At 41.3% G+C, this 26,166-nt stretch overlaps 1 protein-coding gene across 1 annotated transcript in view; it reads left to right on the top strand.

The window, feature by feature from the left end:
* The window catches only part of PARPBP (PARP1 binding protein), a 99,554-nt gene that overhangs the window by 49,646 nt on the left and 23,742 nt on the right, over positions 1-26,166 (top strand). The window contains exons 5-7 of the mRNA XM_026657574.2: positions 9,489-9,672; positions 13,576-13,754; positions 17,780-17,861. Of these exons, the coding sequence (XP_026513359.1) occupies positions 9,489-9,672; positions 13,576-13,754; positions 17,780-17,861 (445 nt within the window). The remainder of the gene's footprint in view (positions 1-9,488; positions 9,673-13,575; positions 13,755-17,779; positions 17,862-26,166) is intronic.

Raw genomic sequence — 26,166 nt, 5'->3', positions numbered from 1 at the left:
CCTTCCCCACCAATCCCTCTGCTACACAGAGTTCTTCGCAAGATCAGAGACGACAAGGCCCGGGTCATACTTATTGCCCCGGTGTGGCCGAGACAGACATAGTATCCATACCTACTCCGCATGTCCTCCCGTCATCCATGGACTCTCCCCAGCAGATCAGATCTGCTTTCCCAGGACAACGGACAGGTTCTTCACCCTAAGCTCTAGAAGCTCCACCTGACAGCGTGGTTCCTTCATGGTTCCAAACCCACGAACTAGCTTGTTCCGAGCAAGTTCGATTCGTCCTCCTGCACAGTAGAAAAGACTCCACTCGTAAAACTTACCTGCAGAAGTGGAAATGTTTCTCCCTCTGGTGCTCACATAATCACTTAACGCCCCATACGGTAACCCTCCCTAACATCTTAGACTACCTTCTAAAATTGAAACAGGATGGACTCTCGCTCAGCTCCATCAAAGTACACCTGGCAGCACTTACCACTTTCCATGACTTGTTAGATGGCTACTCACACTTTACCCACCCCACCATAAAACGATTTCTCACGGGTCTACAAAATCTCTACCCGGAAATTTATCCAACGGCAGCTACATGGAATCTTAACCTCGTTCTTTGCGGTCTCATGAAACCTCTATTCGAGCCCTTGGCTACCTCCTCTCTTCTTCATATGTCCATGAAGGTAGCTTTCTTAGTTGCAATAACGTCAGCAAGGAGAGTAGGAGAAATAAGCGCCCTGATGGCCTATCCTCCCTACACAATCTTCTCCAAAGACAGTCACCCTGAGACCACATCCTAAGGCTACGTCTTCACTACCCGCCGATCCGGCGGGTAGCAATCGGTTTATCGGGGATCGACTTACCGCGTCTCGTGAGGACGCGGTAAAATCGATCCCTGATGGCTCTACCGTCGACTCCGGAAATCCACCTCGACAAGAGGCGGTAGCGGAGTCGGCGGCAGCGCGGCAGCGGTCGACTTTCCCGCGTCCTCACCGCCAGGTAAGCCGACCTAAAATACGCAACTTCAGCTACGGTATTCACGTAGCTGAAGTTGCGTATCTTAGGTCGGAAGTCCGCTGTAGTGTAGACCTAGCCTAAGTTTCTCCCTAAGGTGGTGTCCACCTTCCACCTTAGCCAACTGATATACTTTTCTATCCCAAATCTCACAAGACTCTGCACGAGGCAACTCTGCATGCTCTCGACGTCAGGCGAACAATCACCTTTTATTTAGACAGGACTAAACCATTTCGTAAGTCCCCGCGACTCTGTCTCCATTACCGAAAGATCGAAAGGTATGGCTATCTCTAGGCAACGCCTGTCCAAGTGGATCTCTGACTGCATCTGATCCTGTTACCGCATCCAAAATATTCAACCGCCCGAAAGCATTAGAACTTATTCCACTCGAGCCATGTCGACATCCGTTGCCTTCCTACATAACGTACCCATTCCTGACATCTGTAAAGCGGCTACATGGTTATCTGAACACACGTTTGCCAAACATTATGCTATCACGAAGGATACCATAGCAGACACCATAGTAGGTCATACAGTACTCACTACCGCATCTCCAAAGTCCCATCAACCTTAGTGGGTACTGCTCCACATTCACCTAGAGTGGAGTACCCACAGGGACAGCACTTGAAGAAGAGAAAGTTACTCACCTTGCAGTAACTGAGGTTCTTCGAGATGTGTCCCTGTGGGTGCTCCACTCCTCACCCTCCTCCCCTCTACTTTGGAGTACTAATATGATTTCTCCACGGTAGGGAAGGAACTGAGGGGGCTGTGGGACGCGTGCGCTCAGGCAGATTCTAACGAGACCGCAAGACACCAGCTGAGCGTGTGCATCCCTACCAGGCACTGCTACCGAAGATCTCTGATCAACGGCGCTGGGACGCACCGTCACCTCGAGTGGAGCACTCGCAGGCACCCACATCTCGAAGAACCTCAGTTACTGCAAGGTGAGTAACTTTCTCTTATGATGCTACATCAACCACTGCCAGCCTGACTGGTCTTCACTGTTTCCCTGTGCAGAATTCTTGTACAATAATGCAGACCATGCCTCCACAAGCCACAGCCCCTTCTTTATCAACTATGAGTACTACCCCTAATTTCACCCATGACTACACACATCCTCGACTAATCCATCTGCTTCAGACCTAGTACAATACATCCATCACATCCAAGAGGAGGTGAAGGGACATCTTGATAAGCCGAAGGAGGACCACAAAAGTCATGTGGACAAACATAAACAGGGCCCTACCAACCCTATAGGACAAAAGGTATAGGTTTCAACAGAACACATCCTCACAGACTGTCCTGGATTTAGCAACAAATCAACCCAGTAACCTTCAAGCTCCAGCTCCTTTTATCTCTTAGAATCCACCCTGTAGTCCATGTCTCACTTCTAAAAACCATACACCGAGAACACATTTCCCCATAGAGCCTAGCTGCTGCCCTCATTGGCACAAATAAAGGGTCAGGAGGAATACATTGTACATGAAATCCTTGACTAAGATCAAGCAGGGCAAATTATGGTACCTGTTTATTAGGAAGGTTATGGCATGGAGGAATGCACTTAGGAGCTAGCTGAAAACATTCGTGCTCACTCTGGTTCAGGCCTTCCACAGGAACCACCGTAAGAAACCTGGATCCCTATACCTGCCCCTACAGAAGAGGGTGATGTCATGATCCAGGGGTCTCAAAGCTGGGATCAGCCACACTCTAACCCTGTACCTGGCTGCCTGCTGGTAATAGCTTACCTGAGACTTATGAAGCCCAGCCTCAGTCTGAGGCTTCTCCCCTGAGATCTGATTGACCGAGTCCAAGAGTGAGTGATTTGACAGTTTCCAGTTCCTGCTGCTGTGTTAAGAACAGCCAGCAGGTCAGACAACTGAGCTCCATCCTGCCCCAGACTGTGTGGCTTGTGGTTCCTGTTACCTTCTCCTGCTACCCCAGCTTGATCTCCTGGCATTCTGAGCTGGCTTGACTCCTGACATCTGACTTGTGGTTCCTCACCTCCAGTTTGTCTCCTGTTTCTCACCTCCCGGAATCCAGACCCAGCTGACTCTTGACTCCTGTCTCATGACTACAGACTTTGCCTTTGCCTACTAGGTCTGGCTGCCCATGACCTGGCCTGTGAAACACTCTTTCTGTGTCTTCCCCATTTGTGTCCCACCTCTTTCTGCTTTTTACATCTCTCTCCGGTTTCCTTGTCCTTTCTTTGTTTTTCCCCTCCTTCTGTCTCTTTTCGTCTTCCTTTTGTTTTCACTGAACCATGGGGAAAAGTGTGCCTGTCAGCAGCAGGGTGGTTTGAGGGTGTGAGGAGAAGGCAGTGAGTGGGCAGAGCAGGTACAAGGCCTATGTCTGATTGCTCACTGAACTGTCTAAGATGCTCTCTTCTTCTGTCTTCTGAGCATGGTATGGCTGAGACAGGAGTGAGTGGTGGGTGTGGGAACCGGCAACATGCCTTCCAAGTGGTTTGTACACTGTCCTCTAGTGGTACAGAGTGAAGTCTTCTTTGGTCAGTGAGCTGTCCAGGATTTTAGGACTATATTCACCTAGGACTGTGTTTAAAATCTCAGGGCAATCTTGCGGGGAAAAACAGGACAACTTACAAATATACTGTTCTCTTACTACAAAATATGAAGCAACTTCCTAGTTCTTCTTTACCAGCAACATGTCAAAATACTTCTGCACTTTCTGCATACCTATGTGCACTCACTTTTCCTTGTATTTGATATTGTAGAATTGCTCTTCTGTCATTGACGATGTGATGGGTTAATACATTTATTTATGTACTGTTGTTTAAATAGACATTCAAATTTCAACTTACATTTACACATTTCTTAACCAGCAACCTCTTCCATACAAATTCACAAACACCATAGTTTGGTCTAATTTCTACTACATCGTATTATGTATAGTTTGTTTGTTTCTTCTGCACTTTTTAACCATTCCATATTCTCCATTCCAGCTTTCTGTCCCTTAGCCAAAGTTCAGACTGTCCTTCTCCCGCAACACTGACTCACAACCCTTGAGCTCCTGGCAATACAGCAAGCTCCAATTTCAAAGCAACATGTGACTAGACCCCTGACCTCAGCTCTCTTACATAAGTGTTTTTTCTTCTCCACCTTGCCTCAAGCGTACGTCTAGTCTAGGAAAAATTTTTACCCTACAAGTTTGTATCTCAAGGGAAGTTCCAGGTTCTTTTTCATTTTACTTCCCATACCACTGACTGAAGCTAGTAACTGTTTTTGATGGATCAGTTAGAGGACCTACTCTCCCTCCACTAAACCAGAAGAGAAGGGGCTGCTGTAAAGAGGTCTCTGGCTGTTAGCATGAATTTGTCCGTATTTATATATGAATGCATGCATTCACTCTAGTGTGACTATTTGAGTCACTGAAGCCTCAGTTAAATTTACATTCTTTTCTATAAAATATATTAGTCATCCTATTCACAGTAGCCCTTTAACAAAAACTATGAGGTAATATTCCAGATCCATTTTCAGTATGAAAAATAACTTGTGCAGTTTTGTTAAACTAGTTTTCCTTAACCCAGGCCTTGTCATATTTGTAGGGTGTATTGTCATTTTGGGCAAAAGCTGCTATTCCCTTAACCATGTTTCCCATTGTAATAACTTATTCATCAACCACCTCCATCTATATATGGGTAAATATTGTAGTTAAAATAATACCTTTCCCTCCATGGACTGTGTAGAGGCCATATTCTCTAAAGTCAACAGTTTTGGTAGTTTGACCCTTCTGTAATACATTTTAAATCATTCATGAAATATAACTATTGAGGTAAAATCAACCTTTGGGCAATGTATTCCAGCCTTGAATAAAACCAAATCTCAAAATGTAGAGTATTCTATTATAGTGTACTCTGGTTCAAAATGAAATAAACTATGGCACAATGTCTTAATATACTCCGCACACACATTAGATTAGCACTTTATGCCTTGGCCTGTTTTTATAAATTCTAGTTGAAGAATGAATAAACTTTTCCTTTCATTGCTCCAGCTAGAATTTGTATATCTGATGGGGAACTGGAACTCTTTTCCTGGAAAGGACGGAGGAACATGGCAGAAAGAGAGATTAAATGAACTTTACTTTAAGTAGCAAATATCCTCAATTGGCATGAGGTAGAGACTAAGAAAAAAAGTAGTATCGAATGTGATTTTACTGCTCCCCCCACCCCACCCCCGAATAAAAACTGTAGAGTAATCAAGGATCACGTAAAGTAGGTAAACATTTGTGGGGAACTAAAAATATCAATAAACCTGTGATAAAGGTATACACATAAATATTGGAATTCTGTTCATTTGAATTATCCAAATTCTTTATTTAAATGCTTGAGAAATATGTAATATTTTTTTTACATAAATTCAGGATTTTTGCAGTTAGAGGACTCAATCCAGCTACTAAAGACTGCTAACTTTAGGTGGTTTTCATCTGTTTGTCTACCTTATGTACTTCAGGTTGATTACAGTATTTATGGAATAGGCCTTACTACAGTTATCATAGTACATTTCTCATTGACAGTAAGCATTGCTTCTGGAGATGCCAATTAAACACTGTAAGAAATAAGCAGTTTGGCATGAAATTTCAAGAGAGTTGGCTAGCGCTCCTACTGTGTAAATCCTTCAAACACAGAATTTTCTTCAGCAATGCTCTGCTCTTACCTGTTAACTTCATTGGATGACTTTTTTCTTTGGAATTTTCCATTTTTTGCACTTAAATATGACTGTTTTTTGGAGCAAAGGTTCACCACCGTCTAGGAGATTTTTTTTTTTAATATACTCTCCTATCTAAAATAAGATAGCCCTTGACTTGTGGGCAGACTGACTCCACATGGGTGTTTCCCTTTGGCTACATCCAAGCATTACACTTAAACTTCTTGTAGTGGGTTAGCAGTTGTCCCTTTCCCTCTCTGGCTCAGTGGGAGGGCACTTCACCTCACTGCATCACTGGGATGTCGCCCACTAACGGAGAATTACAAATTGAACATAAGGGGCCCTGGTGGCGGGGGCAGGGCCAAGCAATATCATGGTCTAAGCCTCTCAGGCCAGGCAGAGCAAACAGTCTTAAGGGCTCAGGCCCTGAGGCAGGGCAGAGCAAACCAACAGTTTTAGGGAGCTCATGCCCTCAGGCAAGGGAAAGCTATAAGCAGTCTAGAGGCTCAGGTCTTCGGTCAGGGTAGAACAAACAGTCTATCACCTGATGTCGTGGCTCAGGCAGATGGCAGACAAACACAGGTCTCTTGGCCTAAGGTGGGGAGGCTGCCACCCCAGGGGTGAGGTTGGCAGCAGGAGGTAGGAGGACTCAGGCCCACCCTACTCCACCAGGTCCCAGCCTGGGGCCCTATCAGTGGCGGAGGGTTCCGCCACTGGGTCAGTGGGAATCCTACCACAACACACTGACTCGGGTTCTAACAGTTAAACTGGACCAACATCTGGTTTCCCTGGGCTACTTCCTACCATAGTCTGGACGAGGGACTCCATAGTCCAGGAGTCCTCCATCTCCTTGGGGTATATGGCGAGTGGCAGTCCTGGAAGCTCTTCGCCTGGGTCAGTCTCGTGCAGCGCAGGTTCAGCTTCAGGGTTCTGCAGGGGGCTGGAGACATATCTTTCCCTGGTTCAGACTCCACAGGGCTAACGGCTTCGCCTTTTATATTTCCTGTCCCACCTCTTAGCTTATGTCAGGGGGGTGGGCCTGGCTTGGCTCCGCCCACTAGGGAATCAGAGTGGCTCCTCCCCCTTTGGCTCAGTGGGAGACCACTCCGCCTCACTACACTTCCACGAAGCAGATCTTTTATTCATTTTGATTTAAAGCTTGTAGTTTAATGTAAAATATAATACAGTTTTGACTACGATAAAATGAATAAGTATCTGTCTTCTACAAAAATTGAGACTAAGGATTGTGTGGCAAAGTAGGGCCTGAGTAGCAGGACAGAAGCAATAGGAGATTCAAGTTAACTTCTTTAGGGTTTATAATTTATTTATAGGACTTTTGATCAGTCGGATTAATTCAAAACAGCAAAGTCCCTGGGCATATTCCTTCATGCAGTATAAACAAATCATCTCTTATATATTCAGTCTTAGATATTCAGTCCTCTCTTTCTGCCCTTCACCTCCCCTCACCCTGAGCCTCTTTAGCTTTTTTATTGTTTTGGGTGTGAACCTGAATAGGCTAAATTGCGTTTGATGGAGGCACTTCCAGGGAATTTGTAAACTCCTGTTGAAATTGAATGCACAAATGAAATGGTACTCCTCATAGGAACACTGTTTGGACAGTGTGTGTCAGGGATCTGAGACCCTTTTTGGAGGGTGTTGTCAATTTGTACACTTTCTTGGACTTCAGGAGTCTATAGCCCTGAATCCTGACAGGTTTTCTGTAGAATAATTTTTCCCAGTGTTTCAGAATTCTGAGTCCAATGTATCAGAAGCTTATTTGCATGTGAAACTTTCTCTAAAATGGGAGATGTAGTTAGCCCATCCTCCGATTAAAAAAATTCTCATCAATATGATGTAACATGCTGACAAATATGTCCAAAAGTTTAGAAGTCAGGAGCAGATGAAAGGAGGAAGTTATGGACCCGACCAGAATAGTACTCTTAAGTTGCATCAGACTGTGAAAAGCAAATTAAATTTAGACTTTGGTCAGTCTCAGATTAAAGGCAAGATCAAAATAGAGAACTCTCTGACAGAGAAGCCGCCCATTAACTCTGCTGGAGTAGCTGCCAAAGCAAGTGTGAGAACCACCCCTGAAGAAAGCTCCTTCAGAGTCTGATTAAGAAGATGCCAACTGGAAGGTTCTGGAAGCTGAGGTATTGGTGTTCATGTGCTAGCCAGTACCACTGCATCAGAAGATCAAAAGTTTTGAGTTGTGGAGTTCTACCCTGTGTTTTCCTGAGAGCATGAGACCCAGGAGTGAGATTCTTATACAGATATTTTTAAAGAATGGGTCCTGTCTGCTCCCTGTTGATATGGAATGATCTTTAAACCAAATCTTCCCCCTGGCCACCCCCACATCACTACCAACTGGCAGCTCTATTTTGAGCCAATCAAAGATCTGAGGATAAAAATAACCCTTTACTGGAAATAGTAAAGTTGAGGAAGGAAAGAATAAACTAAACAGGAATATAAGTTGATTAAGGCTTGAAGGAAAAGATGAGAGTACCCAATACTGAAGAGAAAAGGACTAGAAAACAAATAGGCATATTAATGAATGCAGAGGATTACAATAATGACTAAAATTGCCACGCTACAGGATTCCTCTCTTAAAAATTGTCTCTGAAATAATGAATACTTAGTATAAATAGTTGATTTTTATAAAATGAGTAAGGGAATACTTGGGGAAAACTTTGAACATAATCAAATCAGTAGCCATGGAGGACATACATCCTGAGGTGATAAGAGAATTGGAAACAAAATTACCAAACCGCAAACATATTTGAAAAGTGATGGAGATGTGGGATGGTATCTGAGGATTGGAAAACTGATTCTTTGACGTTATTTATTTCCTTAAACCTGAGCACTGGTAATAATTGTAGCCTGCCTCATTTTGTTTGCTCTCTGTACATCTCTGCCACTCATTTTAAATTCTGTTTAAACCTTTATTGGTATTTAATAATTTGGTACTGTTGAGGGCCCCCAAATCCATTGTGTTAGTTGCTGTGCAAACTGTTTAAGATATGACGCCTACTTCAAAGCTTCTGTAGCACAATCAGGAGTGCCCTCCATTCTTCATGAGTTCAAAACTTTTGTTTATATAATTGGGAAAATATATGCCTTCTTTTCTGGTCTTTCTATTAAAAACTGCTGAACTTGAGCCCTATTACATACTCTCATCTGTTACAATAGCATCTGTTATGTCAAAAGTGTATGGATAATTCATAGTCAAATTTGTATTTCAGTATGTGCTCTCTGATTGTGGAGGAATCTTTCCTGCTCTGTTATGGAATGGGAAATTGTACACCTTTATAACAAATATCAGTGCTCAACTAGTCTCCTTGGCAATCTGATATTTTAGTTAAACTGAAAACAGACTGATTGTTGGAAGGGCTTATGTGAAATAGAAATATATTTGCAAATAAAGTATTATGCCTTACTATTTAGTGGTTCAGTTCTCCTAGAACTTTGTCACACGCTCATGATCTATGAGTAAAACAGAAAGATGTGGATTTGCAGAAGATACTTTTATCAGAACTTTCTTTCCAGCCAAGATAGTTCCTCTTTGTCTTGTAGATCAGCGTACTGCCAAATGTTGAATTGGTTACCTTTTTATTTTTCCTTTTGATTTTTCTAATCTTTAATATTTTAGTAAACTATTATGTCAAAGGATAGTATTTAATTGCACACTGCTGTTTTATTTAAAAGATCAAAGCTGTTCTCTGAACACTTTTGATTAACTGTGAAGACTCTGTGTTCAGAACTAATAGGTGTATTAAAGCATTGCCAAGATTAATGTGGGGATGACTCTATGCCTATTTTCAGAATTGCAGGGGGGCGAATTCTATCAACAATCAAGATGCACTTGATAAAAGGCCGAAACAGTGGGGATTCATTCTGTCGAGCAGCAGAGGAAGTTTTACAAGATTTGGATTTGAGGATTAAAAATATTATCAATTCTCAACATGAAGCTGTGACTGCTAGCACCACTGGAATTAGTCCAGCCCGGGTAATGGGCCTCCTTTTGTTCTACTATATAGCTTTACAAGAAGGCCAATGTCTTTTTTAATAACTTGAAATACAGAATAATCTTTTTCCAATAATACAGAATAGTGTCATTTCCTGTGTAGCATAGTACACTTAAATTTGTTGAAAGACTCTTTTAAGTCCTTTAGGATTACAGTGTGGCTTTCAAAAAGCCATTATACTTCAACTAAAAAATTCTTACATTAAAATGATAAACCTATTAAAATAACTTTTTTTAAATGCAGTTTATTGTTCCAATTCATAACAGTTTGTAAAATATTAAATATTTGTAAAATAACTCATCTGTTACTAATATGAATACAGTTAATTTTATCGGGGAATTTAAATGACAATTTATGTTAAGATGCAGTTAAGGCTGAGAGTACATATAAGTAATTTAGGATAAAATACATTGATGACATAGTTATCCCAAAATCAATCAATATAAACGCCGAACACTCTACGTTAAATTTAAATCCAAACATGTTAAGATAGAGTAATGCATATCCAAAGAACCTTAACTCTGCTCTGTAGATACCATGCAATAATTATATGATGATTACTATTTGTAGTCCCAGATTATATTAGTGATTTTTAAATTGACTTGTAAAGACTCATTAGATTTTTCTCTCTGTCTTGCCCTCCCCATTTCTCTCTCCCCCCCCCAAAAAAGGGGGGTATCGCTACAGTGCAGAGTTCAGGTTACTTAGGTGGTGAAACTATGATTTCCATAATTTAAAATGTTTGGATTTCTTTTAAATTTAATATTAATTCTGAATTTTCCTGGTTTATAATGTTTTGTTTTGGGATCTCTTCAGTGCAGTAATAAGTAGTTATAGCCGTGTCGGTCCCAGGATATTAGAGAGACAAAGTGCGTGAGGTAATATCTTTTATTGGACCAACTTCTGTTGGTGAGATAGACAATTTTTCGAGCACACATATCTCTTCTTTGTCACCCACTTTGTCTCTCTAACATCTCTGTAATGTATTTTACCGTAGATTACTGATATGTACTCTCAACCTTAACTTCATCTTCATTTCAGTTTTGTCTAGGAATTTTCTTTGTTTAGTTTTCATGTATAAAATTTTAATTAAAAACGTCAGAATGCTACCATTTGATATTCCTAATGATTTGAAGAGATGCCTTAAATTATTTTCTATAGTTTTAACTTTTTGTGTCCAGATTGACCTATATGGACTGGCTGCTTTGTGCCACTCTGAAGGAGCACAAGCAGCTAGAGTTTATATTGCATTTGCCTCTCTCTTCGTGTCCCCCAGTTTCTACTTCTTGCCCCACTCTACGTTTCCCTGTTCAGTTTCCCCTTTGTGCAGTTTCCCCTTTACTCCTGTCCTCCATATTCTCCATATAAACACATCCTACTTCTCCCACCCACTGATTCTCTGCATGTGAACATTTTCCTCCTCTATCCTACCTTCGGAATAGATCTGGTGCAACAGGTAGCTTTTGAAAATAAATATTTAGGATTAATAGTCACTCTTGTTGTTGTTTTTCATAACTGAAAGTTTTTCTGCCAGCAGAGGCTTCTGCATGAAATCTTATTATTCAGAAAAACTCTCAAAGAATTGTTATCTCAAAATGGCTGCCATCTCTCGTTGTTCTCAATGGCACATAAATCATAGGTCGATGTCCCCTATCAACATGGCCACCATTTCCCTTGTTCCCTGCAGGAGAGAAGCCAAAGATGGTGGCATCCTATATTGTGAGGAAGTGAAGAGGAATACTTGGGTCCATTGAGAACAATGGGGAATAGAGGCCCTTCTCTAAATGGGCAACTGAGGGCAGCCTGTAATGTCAGTTCCTTTGAGAACAATGAGAGATTCAGCAATTTTGAAAGTGAGTTTTTGGTGAAACTCTTTGTAGAAGAATATTATTCTTTAGTGTCTGCTGAAAAAATATACAGTTATTAAGAATAATAGGGGCAAAATGGCCATTAATTCTTGAAAAAAATCAAATATAGCCTATGTTTATGAGTTCAATGAGGTTTTTTTAACTGTATGGGAGACATGAAGCATCTGTATTCTGTGAAGATCTTTTTGGACAAAAAAGGCCCGACACTGGGTGCTATATTTCTTATAGGATTCACTAATAGTTTCCATTATAAAGTCTCAGAAAAATAGGTTTTTTATTCACAGTAAGTGCTGTGATTTTTGGGGAGGGTATGCTGTATTTTTTGTACCTAACAAAGGTTAATCCCTTCTTTAAGTGCAAAATTCAACTTCATTTTAACTATGGAGCCACAACTAGTGCTTTAACAATATAGTATTGCTAGGAAGGCTGTCTGTCTAATTCATTTCTGAATAAAATGCACTTGAAAACAGTTGCCTTGCAGCAAACAGATACAAAACTTTTAACCTGGCAATATTTTTCTTTGCCATAGCTCGATGTTGTGGGAATCCCTGGGCTTCAGCTAAATAATTATTCCACAGGGGGAGGAAGCTTTGCTTTAATTTAATTATGTGAAGCCTGAATTAATGGTTAATGGGAATTTTCATCACTTTCTGAGAAGTTTACTATTCTGGCCAGAATTTGGCTATTTTGACCTGGATTGATCAATATAGGACCTGGAGTAGCAGAAAGTCATTCAAGAGAGACTAGTCAATTTATTTTGGAGGCAGGAAGAAATGGGCCATGGGCATAGCTTTAACAAGCATCAGAGAAATTATGCTTGCATGTGGCTGCTTTTTCCATTTAAGTCTGAATGCCTTAATTTGTAGTGGAGCTTTTTTTAGTCTGTGTGCATAGTTATAGTCGAGACTGCTCTTTTTTTGCAGTTTTCACAGTAAAACAGTTGTGCTATGACACAACATGATATTGTACAAAAGTCATTATGTGATAATGTAATGGCTGCATTGGCTCAGAATAAAATTTTAGGGAAGTTAAATGGTACTGAAATAGACAATTCTATTTTAATTTTAGGTGACAACCATAGCTGTAGTTGCTATTTCTATTTACTAGTTGTTAACTTATAGTAAATGTCTGACATATATATTGCTATATTTCTTGAAAGATAGATACGCTAACTGATGTAATCAGGTAGATAGAAGAATAGAATTTGATTTATTCAAGGAGATTGTTTAAGATTAGTTAACTGATTCTATAAATTCTGTTGCTACTTGTCCTATCTTTTAGAACAAATTTAAATTGCAGTGTGTTTTTTACATGTAAACAAGAAACCCTGTGGTTTTAAAAATCTACTACTGTACATTTAAAAAACAAACCCTAAACTTCTGTACAGGATTGTTACTTTTTTTTAACTTTCTATTTTTTTTTTATAGCAACCCTGCAATTCTTGCAGTACCACAGTGGTTATGAAGTTCTACATTTCTGCTGCTGAGAGCAGCATTGAGCATTTCCAGATGTAGATTATTTTCTTTGAGAACTTCTCCATTGTTGTGGAAAATCCTGAGGGATCTATTTTATGCCAATCTGGAGGCTGTTGTACCTAACACACTTCTGGTCAGGTCTGTGAAAAGAGTTGGCTGATTGGTGTTAGACTGCCCCAGAATGTATCTGTGTGCCCCACAGCACTCAAGAATACGTGATGGGGAACTGTTCATTTTCTTCCCAACCTAACTTCTGTAGTGCAGTCTCATTGCCCAGACTCCGATATTTATCTGTGTATCTTATTAAGCTCATGCTTCCATCTAGCAATTAGCTAAATATCACTAATTGCCTGGGGTTAGGAGGAAAATTTGCTTTGGTAGGTTATTCCATAATTGTCTGTGGGCGATTTGTTGCACCTTCTTCTGAAGCACCTGGCTGCTGTTGAAGATCCTTGTTGATTGGTTTGATGCATTGTAGCATTTCTTATTATATGCTCCTATTAATATTTACTTAGATGGAATAATTTCTATTTACTTTCAGCCAAAATTACATGTCATAAACCATGGCACTGCCTACTGTGGCAGAGAAACTGTGAAGGCCTTACTAGCTCTTTTGGATGAAGAAGCTGCCAATCTTCCTACCAAAAACAAAGCAGAACTATTATATGGTGATGAAAATGTAACTCCATTTGGAATCACCTCTGTCTTAACACTCTTTAGGTGAGTACTAGTAAATCTATAAAATAAAACAAACCCCTGTAGTAAATGGTCTGCAGAACAAGAATAATGTTCTTGTTTATACAAAGCAAATTACTTAGTAGCAAACTAAGAGATGTATTGTCAATTTTGCTGTCAACTTTTTAGTTTCCATTTTTTGTTGTTTACTCAGTATATCTCATTTTCACTTTCACTTCATTTGAGAATAGTGTGTTCATAGTTCAAAAAACATAATTTTAACACTAGCAACTTACTCAAAGAAGTGAATCTACCACACTAAACGGTCACTTTTAAGTAAAAGTAAGAAACTTTACACAAACTGAGGGATTCTTTTTGCTAAAATACTGGAAATCACATTTATTTCCTTTTTTTCCTTTCCTCCCTTCAGACTCTAAAATCCCTTAACAATTTGTACTTCTGTAGCACCTTTATTCTGAGGTTCTCAATTGCTTTACAAACAATAAAACTCTCAACATTGTGTGATAGGTAAGGGATCACTTCATCCTCCACCTAAATACAGTCACATCTGGGGTATAATACTCTTTGTAAGTTCTTATGTTATAAAAATGTTTTACCTATGCGGTGAAATGTATCACTTTCCTCAAAAATACCATATTCTGCTAATCTAGAACACTACCAATACATTTGCAATCCAGGTTGGTCACTGGTAGAAACATAGGAAATATTAAACCTTACTATAGTTTGCTATCTTATTTGTTAATTTAAAATTCTCAATTTTAGTATCAAATGACTTGGTTCTAAGTATTTTCTGAATTTTAACAAATTTATTTGTTGTGTCAAGAGATTTCCTTATTTTTTATACTGAAAGGTCCCAAAAATCTGTTTAAACTTTATGGTCAGCTGTGCCTGGGATCTGACCACTTTCCAGAAAACTGTGTTTATTTTTAGGACCAAGGTTGGAAGAGAAAACTAACGTGTCTCATGTATGAAACTTTGAGAGATTCAGATCATTTCTCTTTATCCCTCCCCTGTAGCTCTGTGTTGGCCTTGTCAGAGCTTTCAGTTTAAATGGTTAGACTGGATGGTTCCAGGGCTTTATCTTTTGATTCTTAAACTTGGCAAGAAGTTCAAAATGAAAAAAACCTTCCACAAAGGTACTGGTAAGGAGTGGTTACAATCTCCTTTATCTGATCTTGATAGTGTTTTGTTTCTGGCATCTATGTATCTTTTGGCACTGAAAGTACCAACATTAACAATAAATCATCAAAAATATTTTAGAATTTTCCAGACAAAGTGAGATTTTTCTCACTGAATCAGTCTCTTCTGTGTATACTGCAAATCTGACTGAAGATGTTTCATCCTTCCCTTATTATATGGATCCCTGCTGCTCTCCACTGGAGACTATATTGAAACAATTTCTTGTATGTATATATTCTTGGAGTGCAAATACTTAAGGAAAAATAAGGGGTGGTTGTAATTATTGTGAAGTCTTATTGATGACAGAAAAGGGTTACCTGCTGTGTTTCCCATAGCATTTTCAGCTTTTCTTTTTTAGCCACCGGAGAAAATGCATTGAAGATAATATCAAAATAAGGAGACTGCTCCAGTTAGGGCTACTATCTGTGTTTTTTAGGGTAAATTTGGAATGAACGTAAACTAAATATTTCCATAATTTATTAAGAAAATGTACACAATTCTTTCTTCTCTGGCTTCCCTGCCTCATTGATAAGCCTTCAAGGTCCTACGTAACTTTGCTTCTCCCAGTTTTCTATTGTCAAAGTTATGTTGCTACTCCCATCCCCTTCATTCCGTCAAGGATGCCATCTTTGGCATTCCATTTGTCTACTTCTCCCATAACTGTTTCTGTGCTTTCTTCCATGTTGCCTCCTACTCATCAAGTGCCCTTCTGTGATGGGGTGCCTGGCCCACACTGGGCTTTAAGGGGTTAATAGAGCCCTTGGGAGGCTGCACAGGAGGCAGCCATCAGGGATGGGCTGCGAGGAGCAGCCAGTCGGGGCTGGGCTGGCCCATATAAGAAGAGCTGCAGAGCAGCTTCAGTCACTCCCTGGAGCTTGAGAAGGGAGGAAGACTGGCTGCCTTGCAGGCTGAAGGCAGCAAGCACTCTGGACAGATCAGGACTGCAGGCAGAGACCCGGGGAGCTAAAGACAGCTTCTGGCGGGCTGCAGGGATCTGCAGGCTGAGGCCCTGAGGCAAGGGCAAAGAGCATGCTGGGGCCGCGGGGAAGTGGCCCAGAGAGATCTAAAGAGGAGTTGGAGGGGACGCAGCAAGTAGCTGCCATCTACAGGGTTCCTGGTCCGGCACCTGGAGTAATGGGCGAACCTGGGACCCCTCCTCTCCAATTGCCCATGGGGAAATGGCGGAACTCTGGACTGCAGTTACAACAAGGAGTCTGGTGGCACCTTAAAGACTAACAGATTTATTTGGGCATAACCTTTCGTAGGTAAAAACCTCACTTCTTCGGATGCATAGAGTGAAAGTTACAGATGCAGGCATTATATAAAAGTCACTATCATTGAACAAAAAAACTTCAGAAACAGACTTCAAAGAGAAACAGCAGATCTAAAATTCATTTGCAAATTTAACACCATTAATCTGGGCTTGAATAGGGACTGGGAGTGGCTGGCTCATTACAGAAGCAGCTTTTCCTCTCCTGGAATTGACACCTCCTCATCTGGAGTGGACTACATCCACCCTGATTGAATTGGCCCTGTCAACACTGGTTCTCCACTTGCGAAGTAACTCCCTGCTCTCCATGTGTCAGTATATAATGCCTGCATCTGTAACTTTCACTCTATGCATCCGAAGAAGTGAGGTTTTTACCCACGAAAGCTTATGCCCAAATAAATCTGTTAGTCTTTAAGGTGCCACCAGACTCCTTGTTGTTTTTGTAGATACAGACTAACACGGCTACCCCCTGATACTGGACTGCAGTTGCCACTGAGGAAAGTGGCTGGACAGATCTTGCAGAGCCCCCAAAAGGCTCTTCAATATCTGAACCCAGAGTGTAACTTGGCCGGAGGGCTGTGTCAGTGAAGGGGATGCCACAGTACTGGGAGTGACGTGGGTCTCAGAGCAGAAGTGATGGCGGCGAGGCACCACCAGAAGAGGGCACACTGGCAAGAAGAGCTAATTCCCATGACAGCCAGTAGAAGGTGTTGGAGTGGTGAGTCGCACCCCATGACACCTTCCTATACTGGTCTGCAAAGCTACTAATATCCTGAAGACCCACTTTTTGTAGGCATTGTGGAAGGAACTAGCTCACTGAGCTAGAGAAGCTACTAATGTTGGCAATTCATCTTGCCAAATTTGTACCTCATCTTGCAGAAGTCTTGGCACAGCTAAAAGCATCTTAAAGAGACTCAGATCTTCAGGGGAACACCTAGAAAGGTTCCGTCTCTGCTGAAATGAAACCACTACTTGTCAGAGCAGGCACATTGGCTGACAGTGATAATAAAGAGGTAACCATTAGGTGTATATTTCCAAGCAAAGAACAGATTTTGTTACTGCAAGAAGCAAAACCACTTGTGTATGCATCCAAGTCTTGTGTCAATGGAAATGAACTATGCACAAACTGAAAAATAGAAGTGTAATTGTCTATGAGAACTTCCATCAAAGTGTGGGTGGATGAGAGAGAGACAGACAGACAGAAGTTACTGTGGAGATTGACCAGAAGCCTTTGAAGACAATCATGGGAAGAAACTTCCTGTAGCACTGCCAATGCCACAAGTAACAATGATGTGCCTGCAGAATCACAACTTTGTGGTTAAACTTAAATCCTAACAGCATATGCTGGTTGCTGAAACTTTAAGTCAGAAATTTTATTGTACTTCCCATCAGTACTTCACATGCACACAGGGTGGTTTTTTTCAGGGTGGGGACGTGCGGGAAAGGGGCAGGAGAAAGGATAGAGGAACAGAAGCTTGGATTCCTTCATTCTCCCTGTTTCTGAGGAGCTCTTAAGCTTAGGAATTTTTGTTACAAAATGCTGAAGTGTAATTAGTTAAGACTTTATCCCTTTTTTTTTTTTTTTTTTTTTTAAATGTAGATCTCCAGCACAATCCACTGGGTCTTCTCCAAAACCTCTCAGACAACGTATTAAAACATCTGTTGGTGAAAGAAAAATTAAGGTGTTGTATGGTTGTTTTATATAATATATATTGTATGAATGTAATATAATAATACTTTTGTGTTATGCATTCAGTCTCTCTCTCAGACAGACAGACATAAATAAAGTGTGTGTGTGTGTGTGTGTGTGTGTGTGTGTAAATAATATTAATACATATTGGTAATTTTTACCAAAATCCCAATTTGAAAAAGGATTTCATAAATGAAGAAGCATATTGGTGATTACATTAGTTATATCGCCTTAAAGAGGAAGCAATACAGACATAGGCCTGACTAGAAGAGTGACATGATAAATGAGAACAGCAAAGTTTGTAGGAAAAAGAGGCTTAAAAACTTGGTTGTGGACAAGCCATTCTAGTGAATGGAGGCATGTTGAATTAATCTATATATTTTCATAGTCTGTGTAGTTTAAAAAAGTATAATAAAAGCAAAAATGACAACAAACACATGCTCCTTAACTCTTAATTTTGCATTCCTGCTAAATTGGGCTCTGCCAAAGAGCAATAATGGAATTTTTCAGTATCATTTTATGGGCATCTTTTTATGTTTCTAATTTCCAAAATCCTGTTACAAAGCAAGAACTCTCTGAACAAGAAACTTAAATACTTAAAATTAAAAACTTAAATTCTATATCTCGTTGTGTTGTTCAGACAGAAATCTTACTTTATAATAGTGAGTTATATTGTTAGAAACATCATTTAGGAGAATGTCTTTAACAGCACTGACAGCTTCATGAATGCTTTTTTAGCAGAAGTGCAAAATTTAGTCTGTGTTGGGACTATGCCAGGATTAATCCCTCACATGTGGATGTTGGGAGCTAAATGAAAGTTGGCCATCTAAGTTCCGGCAGATGGGTTCTAGCAATAGATGAGGAAATAAATTAGATGAAGAAAGAATATACCGGTATTATCAATTTGTGGTAAATGTACTTATTTAGCAATAGAGCAAACAGTAGACTAGCATAACTAAAAGTAACTTTCCATAAGTGGGGAATAATTTTTACACAATATATATTTGGGGTGTGTGGGGAAGAAACAAAACAATCACCCCCTCCTAGTGCCAAAATGAATTAACTTGGCATGTTGGGGCAATGTTTAGTTATTCACAGGGTGCAGCCTAGTGCGTGTAGTCCTCTGAGACATAATGTTATCGGAGTCTCAACCCCAGGTAGATTTATTGGGTTTTCAGTACAATTCCTTGTGGAACTAAAATAAAGCAAACCATCAAACTTGAAGAATGTCTGTATCCTAAATATTCTATTTACGAAGCATAAATTATAATGCAAAATATTCAGACAAATGTAAGTTTGTTGGCTAAAGACTACCTACAATCAAGTCTCTTATTTTAGGGGTGAAAAGCAAACAAATTGGCATCTTATAGTAATAGTGATCTACTGTATTATTTTTAGAATGTATACGGCCTCTTTACATTGATACTTCATAGTTACAGGACCAGCATCTACTGTAGCTGCAGAGAATTGGCACAGAATATATAGGGGGTTATTTAAAGTAAAATTTACTCTTCTATCTCATCACATACTAAGCATTTTTTTTAACAATTAAATATTAGAGCCATCGCTAAGAAGAGTTTTATACATATTTCAATAAGTCAGTAATTACTTAGGAGTTGTTCTTTCATTAATGCTTCTCCTCAGGAGCTTTTTAAGATGTGCAAATTTGGTTTTCTCCCCAAATGGTCTAACATATTATATTGCACTTAAAAGCATCTGTCTATGGGCTTGTCTATACAGAGCAGTAATACAAAGTACAGGAGTGTGATTTCTAAATCTTGCTGACATGGTGTGCATTAATTGGTTCATGTAGACCCTGTTGGTGTGAACTAAAATTCCCTGCTGAGCTTTAATGTAATACTGTGTAATAAAGATCTCTAAGAAAATCTGGTAAACGAAAAGTGGAACACTTGCATGCACTAATTTTTGAAAAGAAATGTATCCTCCAAAGCAGTTGTTTACCAAAGCATCTCTATAGGCAGTTATGAATAGAACTACAGATTTGTAAGTTTGAAACCTGGAGCAAAGTGAGTGTGTGTGTGTGTGTGTGTGTGTGTGTGTGTGTGGTTTAAAAAAATACAGATGGTGGACAAAGCAACTAGATTATTGTGGATTTGTGATTTTAGAGTAAAAATCTGTGGAGAGTTTCCATTGTGCCAAATTTCAGCTGAATGAGTTAGCTAAGCGTAAGTGAAAGCATGAGGAATAATGCAGTATATTTTGGGGCATGTTAGTCCCATAGCTGCTTTGTAATTCAGGACGGGGGCAGAAGACGCAGAAATGTTTGCACATCCCATTCCTGAAGAGTTATTGGAGGTGGTACAAAAAGACCAAACCTTCCTCAAAAGGAGATCTAGTGAGGAAGTATGCCTATTATTCTTGACTCCTTAAAGGAAGAGGAGAAAGTATGCTCCTGCTCATCCTCCCTACCAGACTTGCAAGAGCTGGTAAGGATAAGAGATACTTGCATCTCCTGCATCTTCCTCTGGAAAAAAAAAATAAGGAGGCAGATCAAATATCTAAACATTCTCAAAGTTCATGTTTAGTCTGAAAGATCTAAGAAATTTTGTCAGGTGAGAAAGAGGATTATTAATTTATCTGGACTAATTCATTCAGCCCTATTTTTGAGGTACATTGAATCATGCAGCTATGTCGCTTAGAAAGGTTTAGGTGCTCTTTGGGCTGGATTGTGCCTGCCTTACTTTCCCTGACTTCAGTGGGATTATTTGTATGACTATCTACTCATCAGTGTGAGTAAGGTGGTCAAAGTCTGACTTCTAGCAATTAGGTGCTACAAAGACTTAGGCCCATAGGCAACCTTACTTGAAGACTGCTTACCTCTTCCTCGGGCTACTCTTGCCTCTGTTTCCTTTGGCTAAGAGGGCTGCTTTTTGAGAAGCCAAGCTTTCTCTTTAGTCACACAAACTTACCTGTAGTTGTTTACTTAGTGGTCAGAGTGAGGTGTTCATAATTCTGTATGATGCTTTTTGGATTGGGTTTGGTCCTTGGATGATTTCTTTTAATAGATTCATAGTGGATTTCTTTTTTCATTGAAGAAAAACCTCATTTTCTATTTGTGGATCACACATGTAAATCTGGGGTTGAGATTTTACCAGAGAAGAATGAACATGGAATGAGAGTTTAGGTACCTTTGAGAGTGATCTGTGGTAGTCCTTACTCTGCTAAGATAATTGTATGATGACTGCTTCTAAAACAACTTCAGATATTTCTTCTATGATAATTCTCATGGAAGGCAGTTAGCTTCTAACGTCTAGTTGAATCTGGTAGGAATAGAAACAGTGGATATAGGTGACAAGAGTTTAGCCAAGTAATGCTTGTTTTAGAATACTATCGTTCTTCTTCTCCTATCCCCTTCCCTTCAACCAGCGATTGTAATATGGAGGATATATATGTAAGGGCAACTCTATTATCTGGTATTAGTTGTAGTGACTATGTCCATGTGTTAACAGGGATATTAGCTAATATTAAATATGTTGCAATAAAGTTAGCATTGTAAGCAGTGCTTCAGTCCTAAAAAAAAGAAGTGCTGGAACTCATGAAAAGGTCATCTTCTGGGCTTGCTTCAGAAGGAGAGATGACAGGGTAACAAGCCTTGTGGATGCGGGGAAGTCGTAGACATGGTATATCTTGACTTTACTAAAGCTTTTGATACTGTCTCGCATGACCTTCTCATAAACAAACTAGGGAAATGCAACCTAGATGGAGCTACTATAAGGTGGGTGCAAAACTGGTTGGAAAACTGTTCCCAGGGAGTAGTTATCAGCTGTTCACAGTCATGCTGGAAGGGCATAAGGAGGGAGGTCCCGCAGGGATCAGTTCTGGGTCCGTTTCTGTTTATTATCTTTATCTATGATTTAGATAATGGCATAGAGAATACACTTATAAAGTTTGCGGACAATACCAAGCTGGGAGGAGTTGCAAGTGCTTTGGAGGATAGGATTAAAATTCAAAATGATCTGGACAAACTGGAGAAATGGTCTGAAGTAAATAGGATGAAATTCAATAAGGACAAATGCAAAGTATTCCATTTAGGAAGAAACAATCAGTTGCACACATACAATGGGAAATGACTGCCTTGGAAGGAGTACTGTGGAAAAGGATCTGGGGGTCATAGTGGACCACAAGATAAATATGAGTGAACAGTGTAACACTGTTGCAAAAAAAGTGAACATCATTCTGGCATGTATTAGCAGGAGTGTTGTAAGCAAGACACTAGAAGTAATTCTTCCGCTGTACTCCCCGCTGATTAGGTCTCAACTGGAGTATTGTGTCCAGTTCTGGGCGCCATATTTCAGGAAAGATGTGGACAAATTGGAGAAAGTCCACAGAAGAGCAACAAAAGATGATTAACGGTCTAGAAAACATGACCTATGAAGGAAGATTGAAAAAATTGGGTTTGTTTAGTCTGGAAAAGAGAAGACTGAGAGGGGACACAGTTTTCAAGTACATAAAAGGTTTTTACAAGGAGGAAGGTGAAGAATTATTGTTCTTAACCTCTGAGGATAGGACAAGAAGCAATGGGCTTAAATTGCAGCAAGGGAGGTTTAGGTTGAACATTAGGAAAAACTTCCTAACTGTCAGGATGGTTAAGCACTGGAATAAATTGCCTAGGGAGGTTGTGGAATCTCCATCATTGTAGATTTTTAAGAGCAGGTTAGACAAACAGCTGTCAGGAATCAGTGGTTCTCAAAGCCGGTCCACCGCTTGTTCAGGGAAAGCCCCTGGCGGGCTGGGCCGGTTTGTTTACCTGCCGCATCCGCAGGTTCAGCCGATTGCGGCTCCCACTGGCCGCAGTTCACTGCTCCAGGCCAATGGGGGCTGTGGGAAGGGCGGCCAGCACATCCCTCGGCCTGCGCCGCTTCCTGTAGCCCCCATTGGCCTGGAGCGGCGAACTGCGGCCAGTGAGAGCTGCGATCGGCCAAATCTGCGGACGTGGCAGGTAAACAAACCGGCCTGGCCCACCAGGGGCTTTCCCTGAACAAGTGGCGGACCGGCTGTGAGAACCACTGGTTTAGCTAATAGTTCGTCCTGCCATGAGGGACTGGACTAAATGACCTCTCGAAGTCCCTTCCAGTTCTATGATTCTATGATATCTCAGTACTGAGCCACCATCTCTCCTTCCGGATCGTGAAGGGATATGGGGAGGCCCTTGAGGATGGTTACTGGGACTGTTCACTGCCTTAGAGAATTGAGCACCTGATCTATCATGAGCACTGAGGAGAAATCTCATATCTTCCTTTTGAAAGTATGGTGACACCTGAGGTGTGGCCTTGCCCATGAAGTGATCTCTATGCATGACATTAGGAGGCTCAATAGCTGAAGACTCTGAGCTATGGTTGGCCTGTTGCATGTGTGCAGTACGGATATGAGATCCTGGCTCTTCTGGACTCTGTCAAATGATGGCTAGATTTTTGCCACTGAGATGTTTTTGTCCACTCCCAGGTGAGTTATCCTTGTCGAAGGAATCAAGAAACTTTTCTTGATGTTTATTACAAAACCATGCACTTGTAGGAGATCCAGACTCTGAATCATGTCTTTGTGAGCTGCAGCTTGAGGTAAGGCTCTGATCAAGATGTTGTCCAGAAAGGGTTGTAGGTGCATACCTTATGACCTGAGTCTGGTCAGTGTCACTGCCAGCATCTTTGTAAAGAACCTGGGGGCTGAGGAGAGCCCAAATGGGAGTGTTTTGTACAGTAACTCCTCATTTAATGTCGTCCCGCTTAACATTGTTTCAATGTTACGTCCCTGCTCAATTAGGGAACGTGCTCGTTTAAAGTTTTGCAATGCTCCCTTATAACGTTGTTTGACTGCCTGCTTGTAAGATTCTGTGGCAGAGCAGCGACTTTACAAGGGAGCATTGCACAAGTTCCTCTTCTCCGCCTCTTCCTCCTCCCTCTTAGCACTTTCTGGGAGGGAGGGGGAGAAGCAGGGAAGCGCCGTGTCTCTGCTCCTCCCCCTCCCTCCCAGAAAGTCCTATGCGCCGCCAAACAGCTGTTTAGTGGCGTTTAGGATTTTCTGGGAGGGCGGGGGAGGAGTGGAGACGCGGGGCTTCTCTGCTACTCCCTCTCCCTCCCAGCACTTCGTGCTTAGGACTTTCTGGGAGGGAGGGGCAGGAGCAGGGAAGCGCTGTGTCTCTGCTCGTCCACCGCCCTCCCAGAAAATCCTAAACGCCACTAAACAGTTGTTTGGCGGCGTTTAAGACTTTGTGTGTCGGGGGAGGGATGTGGCATGCTCCAGAGAGGAGGTGGAGTGGGGGTAGGAAGAGGTGGGCCTGGAGTGGAGTGGGGACAGGAAGAGGCGGGCCTGGAGCATTCCCGGCAAAGTCCGAGCCTGTTCTTCTCCGGGGAAGCTGCTGCTGCAAAGGTGCTTCCTAGCATCCTTGTCTGCAGCGGGCTGTGCCTGTATGGGGTAAGCCAGGGGCACTTCCCAACCACAGTACTGTACAGTATATAATGCCTTTTGTCTGCCCCCAAAAAATTTCCTTGGAACCTAACCCCCCGCATTTACATTAAATCTTATGGGAAAATTGGATTAGTTTAACATTGTTTCACTTAAAGTTGCATTTTTCAGGAACATAATTACAACGTTAAGTGAGGAGTTACTGTACTAGTAATGATCTGTACCACAAGTAAATCTCAGGAGCCTGCAGTGGTATAGTCATATGGAAATGTGGAGATAAGCATCTGACAAATCCCCTGAAGTTAGGAGGTCTCCTTGAGACAGGAATGACACCGTAGAGGCTAGGGTCTCCATCTAAAATATCATTTTCTTCATCAACTTATTGAATCTTTTGAGGTTGAGGATGGCTCTGACTCCCCTATTGGTTCCTGGATAATCAAGATGATGGAGTGGAACCTTGAGAACCTTTATTTTGAGGGAACTCATTCTATTGCTCCCAAATCCAGAAGATCAGAGGTCTCATTCCAGTCCAGTTCATGCTTTGCAGTGTTGCTGGAGATGGGAGACTGGAAGAAGAAGGGATGGGATGGAGCTTGCAGCTCAAGTGAGTATCGCTGGCTCGCTATCTCCCTTGCCCACTTGTCTGTGGTCAGTGTGGACCATTCCTCTGAGAAATGGAAGATTCTGCCTCCTAGATTCAGATCTGTGTAGAAGCACATTCACTTATTGTCATAATGTGGTTTGGTGGGCTGCAGAATCACCTCAGGCCTTTCCAGCCAAGCCTCGGTTCCAAAACTTTCCATTGGTATATCTGCTGTCCTTTCTCTGTTACTTTTATGAGGAAGATGGACGAAAGGAGTGTCTCTGCCTGAAAACAGATTTGTACTCCCTTCTGACAGCACTCTGTGGTGCGGGAAGGGACTGCTTAGATTTTTGCAGCATTTTCTGGTGCTATTTTACCTTACTTTTCTCCAAAGAGGAGAGATTCTGTGAACTGAGATGAGCACAGGACTTTTTTGGAGTCCACTGTTTGCCCTATTTTGGAAGGCATCTACCTTCCAGGGTTGTAGCCATATGTACCTTGTGGCTGCTGAGCTGGATGCCTTGGCTCTGGCAGAAAATCTCATTGTATCCAATGAGGCATTAGCCACGAATGCTGTTGCTAGGGAAAGTTTCTTAAGTATGGCACTGGAGCCAGGGTGGTTACTGTCCTTCAGGGCCCTAATGTCTTCCATCAAGGACCTTTTAGCTTTTGCAAAGCATGTCACAGTGAGGGGCATTCTGGGGATAGGCGAGGAAGCTTTGAAATTCTTTCTGAGGGGAGCTTCCACTCTCCTGTCTGTTGGGTATTTATGGAAGAATTCCCTTTTTGAAGGGATATCCATATCCGCAGCTAAGGCTTGCCACTGCAGCGTCAACCTTTGGGACTTCAGTAATAGCATTTTTTGATTCTTGCAGCTTGTGGAGTCTAAGGTCCTGTCTGTTAATGAATTTACCTTTGTCAGATTTCTCCAATTCCTCTCTGATCATATCTTCAAAGAAAGGAGGACAACAGGGGAATCATTGCCTTGGGGAAGGATTTTTAGGGAAGATATTTGCTTTGAGGCTGAGGTCATGTCTATACTACAAACTTAATTTGACTCAAGTTACTCTGTTTTCTGACTGGTGGATTACCGCTGGCAATGTTGAAATGCTGATAGTGATCCTGGACGACCCAACCTATTCCTTGCTCCCCTCGCTCATGAAAGCTGTACACCTGCCACCTCGACAGCACCAAAGAATGCTTCAACTACTGGCTCAGCAGGTGCAGAATGGCCGTTGAATGTGCCTTTGGTCATTTGAAGGGGTGCTGTTGTTTACTCACAAGATTGGACCTC

This window comes from Terrapene carolina, unplaced genomic scaffold (assembly GCF_002925995.2).
Source record: "Terrapene carolina triunguis isolate 2854851 unplaced genomic scaffold, T_m_triunguis-2.0 Scaffold247, whole genome shotgun sequence".
NCBI lineage: Eukaryota > Metazoa > Chordata > Testudines > Emydidae > Terrapene > Terrapene triunguis.
Note: the sequence above shows the minus strand (reverse complement) of the source record. Positions and strands in the feature narration are given on the sequence as shown.